The sequence below is a fragment of the Dryobates pubescens genome, chromosome 26 (genome assembly GCF_014839835.1).
Source record: "Dryobates pubescens isolate bDryPub1 chromosome 26, bDryPub1.pri, whole genome shotgun sequence".
Taxonomy (NCBI): domain Eukaryota; kingdom Metazoa; phylum Chordata; class Aves; order Piciformes; family Picidae; genus Dryobates; species Dryobates pubescens.
In genome coordinates this window covers 7,765,370-7,778,758 of record NC_071637.1, presented here as the reverse complement: position 1 = coordinate 7,778,758, position 13,389 = coordinate 7,765,370, and the positions used below count along the sequence as shown (strand labels likewise).

The window sequence follows — 13,389 nt, the reverse complement described above, 5'->3', positions numbered from 1 at the left end:
TTCTTAAACTCATTTCAAGAAAGGCTTCTGGGCTGAAACCTGAAGAAACACACAGGATTACTGATTTGCAGGGACAGCTTGCTTCGATTTAACATGGCTGGTGCTTCCACAATCACAGATGCGCATTTCACTGTACTTATAATATTCAAATTTGGGAAGGAAAATCTTAGTGCTGATTGAAAGTACACTGAATTCATTGAATGGTGCAACCTACAGGTTGCCAGGCTACTGCAGTGCACACAAAAACCTGCCGAGAACAAACAGTACTGCTGCAAACAGATGTTAGATAAAGCAGAATTCGGATACTCCTGTTCCCTCACATGACTGTCTAATATGTGTTTAGGAAACCAACCTCAGCTAAGCTGGTTTAATATTAAAACTTACAGCTTTCTAAAATGGAGACAATCAGCTCACCATCTATGGGTCACATACAGTTGTGGGGTTAAGGGAAATGGCATCAAACACAAGCCACATCTGTTTACCTGCCCATAGGACTGTCAGGTCATGTAGGGGCTGATGAGGCCATGTGACAAAGGCACAAGCATGCTGGTTGATGATGGGGCAGAACAGACTGCCCAGCCTTCACATGGCTCAATGACAGAAGGCTTGGCCACCTTTGCTCTACACCAAGGTTTAAGGTAACAAGTTGAACTTAAAGGTGAATGTTTATGCAGCTACTTCCAGAGTAGTAAACTGTTCTAAGAAAAAAACCCAAAAAACCAATACTTTTTTTGAAAGAGAAATGTAACCCTTAAACACTGTCATCAGAGATGTGATGCTTACTGAACTGACACAGAAGTTAAGCTGCTCAGATCTGAGGTAGGTTTCTGAGCTCTTTGCTTTACTGGCTGCCCTTCACAGACAAATAACAATGCACATTAAGTTTTCAGGCACAGTGCATACCCATTGCACTTATCTTAAGCCTAGTTTCTAGTGTGTGTTAGCATTTAGATCTCGCAGCAAAAATAAACAAAACTATGTCTTCAGAAAAGACATCTAAGAAAAATCTACCTATGGCCAACAAGCCCAAGAACTTCCTGTGTAAAGATATAACCCCTCCCTTAACCCCAAAGCAGCCATACCTTAAATGCTATCATTAATTCTGCATTTTGTTATTTCTCTAAGCTGCAAAACAATACTTTAAGACACTGACAACAACCAGCCCTCTGTTACTAGAGACTGTTTAACTGTCACTGCAGTGAGAGAGCTTTCACCTCCAGTTGTGCAGGTCATCTTCCCCCCATCTGATAGCAACTGAGTTTAAAAAACAAATGTCAGTGTTAAAACAGACACATCACATAACCAAGATAAGCTTTTGCAGACATCCTAATGCAGGACAGGTTAGTGCTCTGCACTCCAGTACATGGAAAAGACTGCAAAACTTGACAAGCTGGGCCTTCAAAGGACTATTTGATCTTCCCCGTGATAATGAAAGAGATTTGTAAGTGAAAGTAAGTTGCACGGATCAGATAAGATGAAACAGCTTTGCAATTGATTTAGCAAACTATCATAACTTCTGCCTCTCTAAGGACAACAGCATCCTCTCTGGAAGTGTACAACTCCTATTACTTCCTATGCTTCTCTTGCACAGGCCAGACAGTGCTGCACCCAACACACCACACCCCATCACTCCACTAGACTCTTGCTCATCATGTTCCATTTCCTGTCAGCCAGAGCCAGTTATCAGTCTTGACTAAACATGCTTTGTAATTTGGTGGCTATCTCAAAGCCTCATTTGCAGTCTTTGAGCATATCTGGAGTGCAAAAGTAGAAAGTGTAGTAAACATCTCTAAAAAAACCTTCCAAACATCTCTGAAAAACTCTTCACCCCTATCACATCCCTTTCCCACTCTCTTGTCCCTCTGAAGACTGCTACACTGAGGACTTCTGAGCACTAATCCACAAACAGAGGTTATCAGCTACCAGAACCACACAAAGTGCCTCTTCCTATATAAATAGGGCTGAGAGCAAAGCACTTCTACAAGATGATAAGATTCTTTTTCTCTAAGTATTCCAAGACAGAATTTTGTGTGCAGACAGTTTTACATGGAGAACACAAACCCCCTAAAGACACAGATGTTATTACAGGAAAACAATAAGTGTTTGAGCGCTTCCTCCTACCTAGGTAGCAATATCAACTTTTTTATCTGCTCTTTAAAAGATAATAAGCACATATTCTCATCACCCTATGTTTAGCCTGTATCTGGGACTAAACTACAGCAGCTGCTCTATCACCCAAGAAAGGGATTTAGGAAAAGCAGACCCATGGGTTGAAATGAAAACAGATCTAATGAAACAGCAAAACTAACACCAGTATAAGATCTACAAAATTATACTCAGCCCAGCAAACGTACAGCAGACATGATGAAAGGATGAAAGGGAAGAAGAGCAGGGTCAAGAGGAACCTGAGTAAGTAACCCCCTCATCCTCAGCAAACTTCTCCCTTCATACCGAGTGCGATATGTCTGGGATACACCTGTAGCCAACTCAGGACAGGTGCCCAGGCTGACTCCAAACTGCTAACAGCCTGCAGACCATGTCTGGCCTAGGATTCTGTCCCAGAAAAACCAGGACACACCCAAAATCCCTACTTTGTGTGGTAAAGAACTTAAAGAGATACAACAGCAAACAAGGAATTTCCTGCTGTCAGTCAGTCCCAGAGAAGCAGCCTGTAGACTGGATTGTATCACGCAATCCAGTAAAGCCTGGTGTAACAGACCGGCTCCTAATGGAGTTCCTGAACACTAAGCTTTCCACCATTATAAACAAGAAATCAATGGCAAATAAGGCCTAGGTCAGTAGTTTCCATTAAGTCTCACTTCTCTGCTGCTTCTTGACAAGCTTTAAAAAGACTTGTAAGATTAGACCTCTCCACTAATGCTCTCATGTCGGCTAATAAATCCAGTAACTTAGCAGCTGTAAAGATTTTACATATTTTCAACCTCCTGTTCCAGTCTTTCACTTCTACTGAAAACAAGACAAGTCTGACAGATTCACAGAACAAACAAGCTCCAGGACTCAGTCCTATTCCTGAGCCTGCCTCCAGAGAGAGGACAGCTGACCCCCTTGGAGTTTCGAACCTCAGACTGCTTTAGATTGTCCCTTTCCTCAAGCCAAAACTTCCTATGCTCACCACCCACCTCTGCCTCTTCTTGTCTCTACCAACCAGAGAGACACTGCCACACTCTCTTTCACAGTTCAGCTGACTGTTAATAGATGTCAGTTATCAGAGTAATGATCGTGGAAGAACTAAAAGCAATTTCTATCTAAAGGGAAATTATTAACAAGCCATCTATGTAACACTGCCCACAGGGAAGTAAGAAAAAACCCAACCCCCTCAACTCAATATTGCTTTGTTCTGTTCTGTGCATCACCAATTCAACCCCAGCTAATGTTGTAATATGCAAGGATAAAAAGGATGGGTTTGTTGGTTCAACACGTTGTCCTTCCTGTATTTACCATACTGGTTTTGAAAGAGTAGAAAGGCAGATCTGCTTTGGTCTTGAAACACTTCAAGACAACTCTGAGAAAATATCAGTACCAGAAATGAAAACATTGTAAAAGTTGAAACAAGATTCTTGTTCATGTCATCCCACAGGCTCTGCTAGGCACTGTGCAGCTCCAGGTAGCAGCTGTGATTCAGTGTGAAAATTCTCCATTGTCAGAAGTTTAAGAAACAAGTGACAATATTGCTTTCCAATGTGAACTGCAAAAGGAATAAACAAAAACGTTTTCTAGAGCTGGGCAGCTGTCCACTCCCTCATGTTCTGCTGGTTAAAGCTCTCTCCCTTTTTCTTCCATTTCTGGAAATATTCAGAAAATTTCTACAATGTGTGCATATGTATTTTGCTGTTTAATAAGCTGTGCAGTGTTTTTCCAGTTCTGACTCCAATAACCTACCCTCTCCTTCTTTCCAAAAGAAGTTCCTCTTACTAAAGCCTCTTGCTCAGAGCTCCTGTTTTCCAGCAGCCTCCATCATTAGCCATTCCAATGCAGAACAAGAACGTACACAGGGATGGCTCTTTTATTCCTGCTTCAAGCAACTGCAATGGCTGCACAGAGTGGAAAAAATGGGTCCTGCACAGTATAATGGAATCAAGATCCTCTGAACTAGTATGGGTTATTTTTCTTGTCAGAAAGAGGAAGTATACTCTTCCTTAGTCAAAATGCATTTTTAAAATAGATTTCACATTTTACTTCCTGTGATCATATTAAAAGGTCACACTGTTTATGCTACTGTAACCTGTTGCTGTGGGATTAGAAACGATGCAAACAAGCAAGCCTCTTTCTGTGCGGGCCATTTGTTCTTGTTCCAAATAAACATAAAGAATCTGAGAAACAGAGTCTCTTTTGTAGAATGGCTCACTGCATCAAGTACTCAATGAATCAAGCACTTCAGAGAACCAGCTTAAAACTCTGGGAACCTGAGACATAAGAAAAAGCACCTGAAAGCTCACAAATAGAACAGCTACTTTAAGTTCAAAAATACTAATATTTCTTATTACTTTAGTACAAAAACCCCAGTGCATTTTCTGCCCAGAGGGGACAATTTCCACTCTGCCTGCATGATCTGCACAGCTCCACTCACCACTGGTACAGCATGGAAGTTTTCCTATAACTGCACACACTAGCAGAACACAAAACTTACTTTGTTGTTGCTCTGTTTCCTATTTCTACTGATGCTGGAACAGTTTTAACCTCCTATGTGCAGGAAAAAGACTGCACCACATGAATTGGACCAAACAATCTCTTAACGGCTGGTGAGTCAAGGAAGTCTTCCTCATCATTGATCTCTTCATCCTCACTGCTGAAGGTGACTTTTTGCCCCTTAAACCATGTGTTTCCAGAGCATCCACAACAACCAAGAGCTGAGACAACCATGGAGCTACTTAAAGGTCTGGATCCTAACACAGCAACTAAATAAGGTACATGTTCAGTACCAGTGATAAAAAAAACAACCACAAAAAAACCAAACAACCCTGCTTGAAAGTATAATTAGTTTATCATGCAAACAAACATAGGTAGGAGACAGCAAAGAGAGTATATGTCAAAACCAAACACCACCAGAAAAAAAACCCAGCAGACAACATGGGAAAAATTGCATCTGACTTGGTTTTCATAAATACTGAGCTGAAAAATATAAAGGCTCTAGTTACAATGGTTAAGACCACTGACCTCTCAAGTAAGATGGTTGTATTTATGTTCCTTCCACAAGTAGCTGCCCTTTACCAACTGGTTACTCCACCACTCACAAATGCAACTAACTTATGGAAATAATGCCCATGATAAAGCTTTGTGCAAGGTGAAAGCATATTTCTAATTCTGTAGGAAAAAAGACAAATCAAAAACATTTCCAGAAGTTTCATATTCTGTTAGCTCATCTTCTTTCCCAACAAGGATATCAGATTTTTCACTGCTGTTCTAAGAACCCTTTTTCTTAGATGTAGAAAGCACAAGCCCAATTTGAAAGTAGATCAGCTATCACTATTAGCAGAATCACATGAGTTTCCAAGAATCACTTTTATCACTTCTTCAGTATAATATGACAGGCAAGCTGTTGAATCTTAGCTGTGTTTTGTGTGGGTGAGAGAAAAGGCACATCCAAATTCACAGGGTTCAGTAGAAAATGAATTGGCATTTGTACTACATGATACACAAAGTGAACACACAAAGGCATTTTGATGCTGTATCATAGTGCCTCTCCCAGCCAAACCAGCAAGGGCATGTCTACTGGCACCAGAAAGATAAACACACCAAAAAAGTGTTTCTTGTGCAAATCAACATGAAACAAGTTGACCAATGACTAAAAAAAAAATCCTGTATCTCAATGGTGAGATCAAGTTTATTGCATTAATTATGAAAATTGCAATGAATTTGTTTCTACATTTTCATAAACTTATTTCTTTTAGGAAAAAGAAAGCACATACTGCTTTTCATGAGGGCAGCCACCCCCTGAGTGATGCTGTACACACTTTTACAGAGTCTCTCAGCTAAACAGAACCCTTGGATAAAGTCCATTTGCAAAGCAAGTATTACTAGAAAGGATTCATTTTAATGCTTATTTAACTATAGGGTGAACTGTTAATTCAAACCTACTCAGAACATTTAGAAAATTGAGTTTCAAAAATACTTGGTCTACTACTATCACATTTTATTCTTCACTTACATGGGCTATTTCTATTTGAATTTAACATCACGTGGCCTGTGGCCAACAATGCATTCTCCTTAAATGTCCCTTTCCTTCCATATGTGTACCCTTATGGCAGACAAAGAAAGAAAGAGGTCTAAACAGCATGTGAAAGAGCACACTAAAGCCTCAAAAACCTTCCTAAAGTGCTCAGAAGCAGAGGTAGTAATATCTGCATATTGTGTGATTTCTATATGTTTAGCAAATTACATCCCCTTAACAGTAAGCCATAAGAGACTCTATTTTTCAATGTTCTATTTACAGCAGTGCCATCACAGAAGATTTAAATTCAAGTACTTAGAGTTTTCAACTCCAGAATCTGAAAAGAAGCAAAACTAAGTGGATCAGTAGCTCCATATAATGGGATCTGCACAATCTCACATTTGCCATTAGCAGACACAATTGGCCTTGGTAGGAAAAAAGCTAAGCTACTAAGTGTAGCTAACTAAAGCAGCAGAGTGTCCTGAACCATTCTCCATAGCACAAAACTTACTATCATTTGCAACTGAAAGTAAACTCCTTTTTTCATAGGCGGCATTAATGTTGCCAGCCACGCAGACTTAGCAACTTCATTTCTTTTATCAGGATTTGGTGGGAGCAGAGCACTGGTAAACATGGAGTATCTTGAGTTGTACTGAAGGAAAAAAAGAGACTCCCTGCAACTATCACTTCTAAACTAGCTTTCCATAACCAGAGCCAATTAAGCTAAGCCTTGAATGAATCAACATAGCATGAATTAAGAAGTGGCAAGGCATGCATGCAGGGACCTGCATTTTTAAGTAGCAAGAACTGGCAGAATGAAGCACAAAGATGCATTTATAATAAGTCATGCTCATGCCACAATTTACCTGCTGCAAAGAAGTTTAAAATTTCTTAGCATGAGAGCAAAGAGTAACTCAAATGCTTACAGACTACAGCAGCACAAACTCTGAACTCTCACTGCATCTTATAAACTGAAAACACTGCTAGAACTTCCTGTTCATTTACTTTAAATACACAACACAACCACACTAATATAAGACTACAGGGTCAAGCATTTCACAGTTTACTTCAACATTAAAAATCTATCTACATATTCCACAAATATTTTTCCAGAGACAGTGAATACATAAAAAACTTCCCAGGCTTTTCCTCTCTTGATAGAGAGACAAATAACTCAAAATGTCCATGGTAACTTTCTATCTTCCTCCCACAATCTGGGTAAAGCTCATTAAGTTTCATAATTAATAGTATTTTAGTTTAGCTTAGAGGGTTGCAAGAAAAATTGAAATAATAATAATCATCCCACATAATTATTAGGTTCAAATACTCTCAAAAATGAATGAAGAAACTGAGAACCGTTGTGAGTGTCTCACAGGCCTCCAATCAAACTGTAACTAAACTTCAGCTTTCCAGAGCACACACAGCAGCACTGTCAGTGCTGATATACTCAATTCCAAACACATTTGTACATCTCAATTACCACCAGTTCTTCTTTATTTTATATTCTACTGACTATAAAAATCAGAAAAGTGTGAATTTGCATTTAATTTTGCTACCTTCACATGGAAAGCTCTGCACAAGCTGCACCCATAGAGGTTTCTGGAAAACCAAGCTTCAGCTCTGCCTCCATCTGCACTGTATAGGATCCGTAGTTAAGTGGTGGATCAGTAAGTAATTCAGAGCTATTTTTTCTGTTACTGATAAGCACATCAAAGTTCCTACTAACTTTGATTACTTGATACCATTAGCCAACATACTAAAGTCAACATGTCTAGTTTATGTAAACACAAGAAGCAACTCTACCTGTATTGGAGGGTTGTGTTTTTAAGATAGTATCTCATTCTTTCACCATGTATAAGAAGTTAGAAGTTAAAACACCTCCTAAAATTCTGAGAGACCTCTGTATATGAAATTACTGTGAAAACCTGGTATTACCCTTCCTGTGAGCAACTGAAAATTTACTGTTCCTTTGATACTCTGAACAATTATCTGCCTTTTTCTTCCCTGCTCTAACAGCAAGCACAAACTGTGCTTTCCTTAGCTTTGGGCTACTGCTTTTTTGTTATTGTTGTGACACCTCCAGAGTAAATGCTTTTCATTCCTATTGATACTTCTAATGATATTTATGCAGAGTGCATGCCATTCACTCACCTGTAAGCATTTGGTTTCTGTTGCATATCTTTACCACGGCTATCATGCTGCAAAGCTCTCAGTTAATCTGCTGTCCATTCTCCTTTAACTTCTTACTTTATGGAAGAGGAGTTTAATTTGAAGGGGCATTTTGTTATGCTTAGATCAGGTCTCATTTAATTAGTTATCTTCTAAGCATGTTTCTCTACAACACAAGCAATAGCCAGAACCAGAGTGATCCTTTTTATCTGTTGGGGCCCTGAACAGCCTTTACAGTGTCTCATGGCAAGTAAAATCTAGATAAAAGTAAGGGACAGTACTTGGTATTTTAAAAACTAAACAAGCTCCAAGAAAAAAACAATAAAACATGGAGAACCACCAGTGCTCACCATGTTTTGACCAGCTGTAGCACAGTTCTACCACAAATGCAGGACCCAACACATGATTGTCACAGAATCACCTACACAAGGGCTTAATTTTGAAATGTTGTTTTGTTTCCATCTTGTGATTATTTACATTAAAAAAAAAAAATTGAAAATCTGTATTTTCTTCTTTCACAACTGCACTATTATCACAGCTGAACATAGCTTCCCCTTGTCTAAAAAAAAGAAGCTTGAACAATTTCAACCCTTCAAAGTCACGTGGCACCCAGACAACTCTCCCTGAAGCTATCATTCCAGTTAGCTGTACCTCCCCATGGTTATTACTCCCTAGATGCTGTCCAGTTCTATACCTCTAGGTAATAGATTTAGCCAAGAAACAAGAGAAAGTGACTACATCAATTTCATTATGCTTCACTTGGAATACTGGTGAGCAGCTGGATTTTAGCAGCTACAATTATAGGACCTAGAAAACAAAAACCTGTGATACAATTAACTTCTTTTTGCACCAGTAACATATATTATTCCATTTACTCCATTCTTCACACAAAGACTGTTTTTTTGCTGGAAAACTGCATTGTTAATATCCCAGCCCAGACAGCAAAAGCACAGATTACAGTGAAGTACATTGTTCTTCCAGATGTTCATGATCTGCCAAGATGTTATTTTCAACAGCTGATATTTAAAAGCACAATATAGTTGAGAAACTGAGTTACAGGACATGGATGCACACAGTCACTGATCAGTCTTAAGGGGAAAAAAAAACCCATAACAAACCACCACACCCCCCTTCTTTTGTGCTTGTCAATAGTTGTATGCAAATCAACGAATCACTTCAGTCCTTCAGTCGTTTTGGTTTTATTTCAGTTGAATTTTAGTCTTCAGCCAAACCTTGCACTGTGCCACACTGAGCAGGCTATTGAGTCACAATACTTCAAAGAAAGTAGGACAAGAATATCACTGAAAATATGCTACAGTCCCTCATTCTCCTTATACATTTCACTTCTGTAATTAAACTGTACCCATAGGAATACACCACCTCCACTACAGAGCTATATTACTCAAAATAATTTCCTGAGCACTAATCCTGCAACATACCAAATCATCAAGAACAGTTTAGCAAAAACATAATGTCACGTATATACAAGATTTTCAAGTGATACTTAGCAAGCACTGAAACTCTGCAGGAAACTAAACACTCTAACAAAAAGGGGAAAAAAAAGAGCCTTCTGAAAAGCATGTTCAAAATGTCATGCTTATTCTCCAAGTGGCAAACTGGAGATGTTCATCCTACAAGCTACTGCTTTTAAAACTTGCCTGCTGTGATTCTGAAACTAGAGTTCATTTGTTTCACTTTTATAAAACTCTACTTCTTGTAAATGCCTCTTGCCAGAGAAATTCATAGTGAAAGGGATGCAAAGCCCAACTTCTATGTTGAAATATGAACTTAAAACTCATTAGTTTATGCAATACACCAGTTTAAACATTCAAATGGCTTTTACAGTTGTGTTGCCTGATCTGACTGAACACATCCGCCCAACCACCGCTGTGCTTCATCTTCCATGAAGCCGTGTTTTGGATAAATGAGCAAAGAATGTTTTAAAGAGAAAAGCCCTTATTTCTGATGCTTGTACGTGTGAAACTGGATCCAGGCATTCACGTTTGCCAAACATTTTTTTTTTTCAAATTGTCACCAAAAAACCCCCCACCCAACCAACCAAAAAAGCCCCAAAAATAACCCACCGCAAAATAATCTAAATACCTTAAGCGAAATCATAAAAAATGGTACAAGAGGTACTAACAAGCTGCTCTCCAGCTCCATTCTATTGTTACAGCGACTGAAAAGCTAGGTACATGCAATGCTGCCCATCAAAGCTCTTCGGTTTGAAAAAAAACAACCGGCAAATAGGATACCTAGATTTATTTTATTGCCTCACGGTAGGAAAGGGGGAGTTTACAGGGTTGCTGAGAATTTACGTCCGTGCTTAGCTCCAGGGGGAACGCGGAGCGAGAACAGCGTGGCTGAGGGACCCCGCGGAGAAAGCTCTCCCAGGCTCGCTGCCCCGCTGTCGCCGGTGGCAGCCCCGCAGACACGGGAGCGCAGCGGGAGGCCCCAGCCCCGCAGCGGAGCGGGGTCCCCGCGGCACAGCCGTGCAGGGGTGGCGGCGGCCGGCTCTCCCCGCCCACGCGAGCCCCCGAGGAAAAGGAGACGAGAGCGGCTTCGCTCCGCGGAGGAGAGGCGCTGCCTCGGCAGAGCAGAGCGCGGCCTCCCTCTGCCCCCTCAGCACCGAGTGAAAGGGGAAGGAGGGCACAACCGAGCGGCGGGCCACCCCGCAGCGTGCTGCCGGAGGGAAGCGGAGAAGGGGGAAGGGAAAACTCCGATCTAGGGAGAGAAGAGGCGGAGGAAAGCGCTTGCCCCGCAGGGCCCTCGCAGCTGGGGCACATACACGCAGCGGCGGGGGTGGGGGGATGCAGAACCAGGCGGCAGCAAAGAGAGGGTGAGGGAAGGGGAGCTCCCAGCTCAGCGCCGGGGCTGGGGACAGAGCCGGGCCGGACATCTGCCCCTCACCTGGTAGATGGCGGGCCAGCTGGCGGCCTGGTCGAGCCGGTGGAACTCCTTCTCGATCTCCATGGTGGGGGCGCCGCGCCCAGCCTGGCCCCCCAGCGCCGCTCCCGCCTGCCGCTCCGGCAGCTCCGGCTCCAGCTGCTCCCGAGGCCGCGGCTGCCTGCTCTGCATGTCACCCCTCCCTTCTCCCCGCCGGAACTACGCAGCCCGCCCCGGCGACGCGACGTCCGGGGCGGCCCTCAGCCGCGGGGCCTGCGGGCGAAGGGAGCGGGCGGACGCGGTACCAGCCGCCTGTAACGGTAGCTGTGCCGGGTTCCCTCCGGGTGCGGGATGCTGCGGACCCGCCGAGCCGGCAGCTCAGCAGAGTGCTGGCGGTGGCTGGCCGGGCGTGTTGGGGTGCCTACCATCCTTCAGCACCGGCACCCCACCGTTTGCCCCTCGGTCCGCACGGACAGGTAGGGCGATCCCAGCAGGGCTGAGGGACCGCAGATTGGAGGTGGCAGCGGAATCCCGTCTTGTGCCCGACAGGGGCATCTGGCTGGGAAAACAGCGGACGGAGCTACCGGTTGTAGCTCTTCGGGTCCCAGGCTGGTGTCTTCTGGTTGCTGAGCCGTAAAAAAGGGCCTAAAGCGTGTTTTCAAGCGCTGCGTCTCTGGTAGTAGGGTCAGAAACTTTAAAAAGTTCTCATGCTGCCATTTGATTGCAGGGGAGGGGCTCTGAGGAAAAGGGTGGGCTGGCAGGAGCTTCCTGATCCGGTAGTGCCGCGTACCTGGATGTGCTCTCTTCAGAGATGGGGAAGACATTGTCCCTCGCTGTAATCTGTCGTCCCACACCCTTTGATTTAAAGGAATGTGCGATGTGACAAGCTCCAAATGGAGTTTGATCATCTGTTCTCGACTCTTGGATTCCCGCTTTGAAATGGCCATTGCTATCAAGGTGCCCTTTCCCCACCTTTTCCATAAAGCCATTAATTTCCAAATGAAGTAATAACCTACAATCTGTAGAGACCCAGCATCTTTCTTCCTGAGTTTCAAGACTCTAATGCTGGAGCATGCTTTGTTTCCAGAGTAAGGAATTTTACTCCTCATGTCAGCCAGGTTTTGTTTGCTAGGTTACTGTTTCCCAGCAGGCTGTTACTGAGGGTTAGTGAAGGCTTGACATACCCAGCGTCTCTGCAGCATGAATGGTGACTCCAAATAAGGTGGTGAAAAATGGAGTTGCAGGATCGTCATTTTTCGTGAGTGAATTTGATTATAAGTACCCTAAGTACAGAATAGAAGGATAGAAGATGGTGCAAGTGGTAGAGTTCTCAGTAGATGAGATGTATCAGCGTTGATGTTGAAGACAGGAGTAGTTCATAGCTTAGTTGCAGCCCTTGCAACACTCAGCTGTTCCTGATAGCAGAAGCTTTTCCATTGCTTTTCCTAACCATTCTGCTGTGCAGCCTTTGGGAAGAGCTGCCTTTCAGCGTTCAGCCCCAGAATGCCACCACTTGTTAGGCTACTTCAGTGCAAGTGGATGTTCTCTGTGGAGAGAAGACTAGTCAGAGATGTGAGCTGAGCAGCTTAGAATTTTGGGTGAGGGTTAATAGTAACATCCACAGCAAAGGCAAGCTGTAGAAATTGTCTTATTAGGATAAATGACTCGGCGTAGGTAAACAATGCAACATTATTCTCTAGTCAGCTGCTGCATGTACCATAGATGCATTAGCAGATGGCATTAAAAAGATTTTTTGCCTTTCTTACTGCATGGCCTTTCTCTTGACCTGATTTTTGGAGCTAGACAGCTGCAGTGTTAGTCCCATGAATGAAGCGGGTTCACCTATTGAGACCTGCTTCTATATTAATAAAAGCAGCAGATGGGGAACTGCATCTTCTCTCCCAGTCTGGCTGCTCTGAAGCAGTGTCCTTATCTTGAGTCCAGGTGGTGAATTTTTAACCTACTGGAGCTGGGACCATAACAAATCTGGCAGCTTTGTGGCTTTCCCCCTTCTCTGTTATTTCAGGGTCACAAATTTTGAATGTATGTGGGGAGTGTTGTGGTTTAGTAATCACATATCAAGAGATGAGTCTTTATAATGTCACCAAAGAGCAGTTCCTGTGGATTCCCATTTTTCATGCGCACACAAAGCTGATCCTACCTAG

At 42.7% G+C, this 13,389-nt stretch overlaps 1 protein-coding gene across 3 annotated transcripts in view; it reads right to left on the bottom strand.

Moving 5' to 3' along the window:
• The window catches only part of PTPN1 (protein tyrosine phosphatase non-receptor type 1), a 42,855-nt gene extending 31,429 nt beyond the window's left edge, over nt 1-11,426 (bottom strand). The window contains exon 1 of one of the 3 annotated variants that reach the window (XM_054173471.1): nt 11,249-11,426. In XM_054173471.1, coding sequence (XP_054029446.1) covers nt 11,249-11,416 — 168 coding nt within the window. In that variant the 5' untranslated portion in view covers nt 11,417-11,426. The remainder of the gene's footprint in view (nt 1-11,248) is intronic. The other 2 variants (XM_054173474.1, XM_054173473.1) reach the window with 2 other exon arrangements.
• Nucleotides 11,427-13,389: the final 1,963 nt, after the last annotated feature.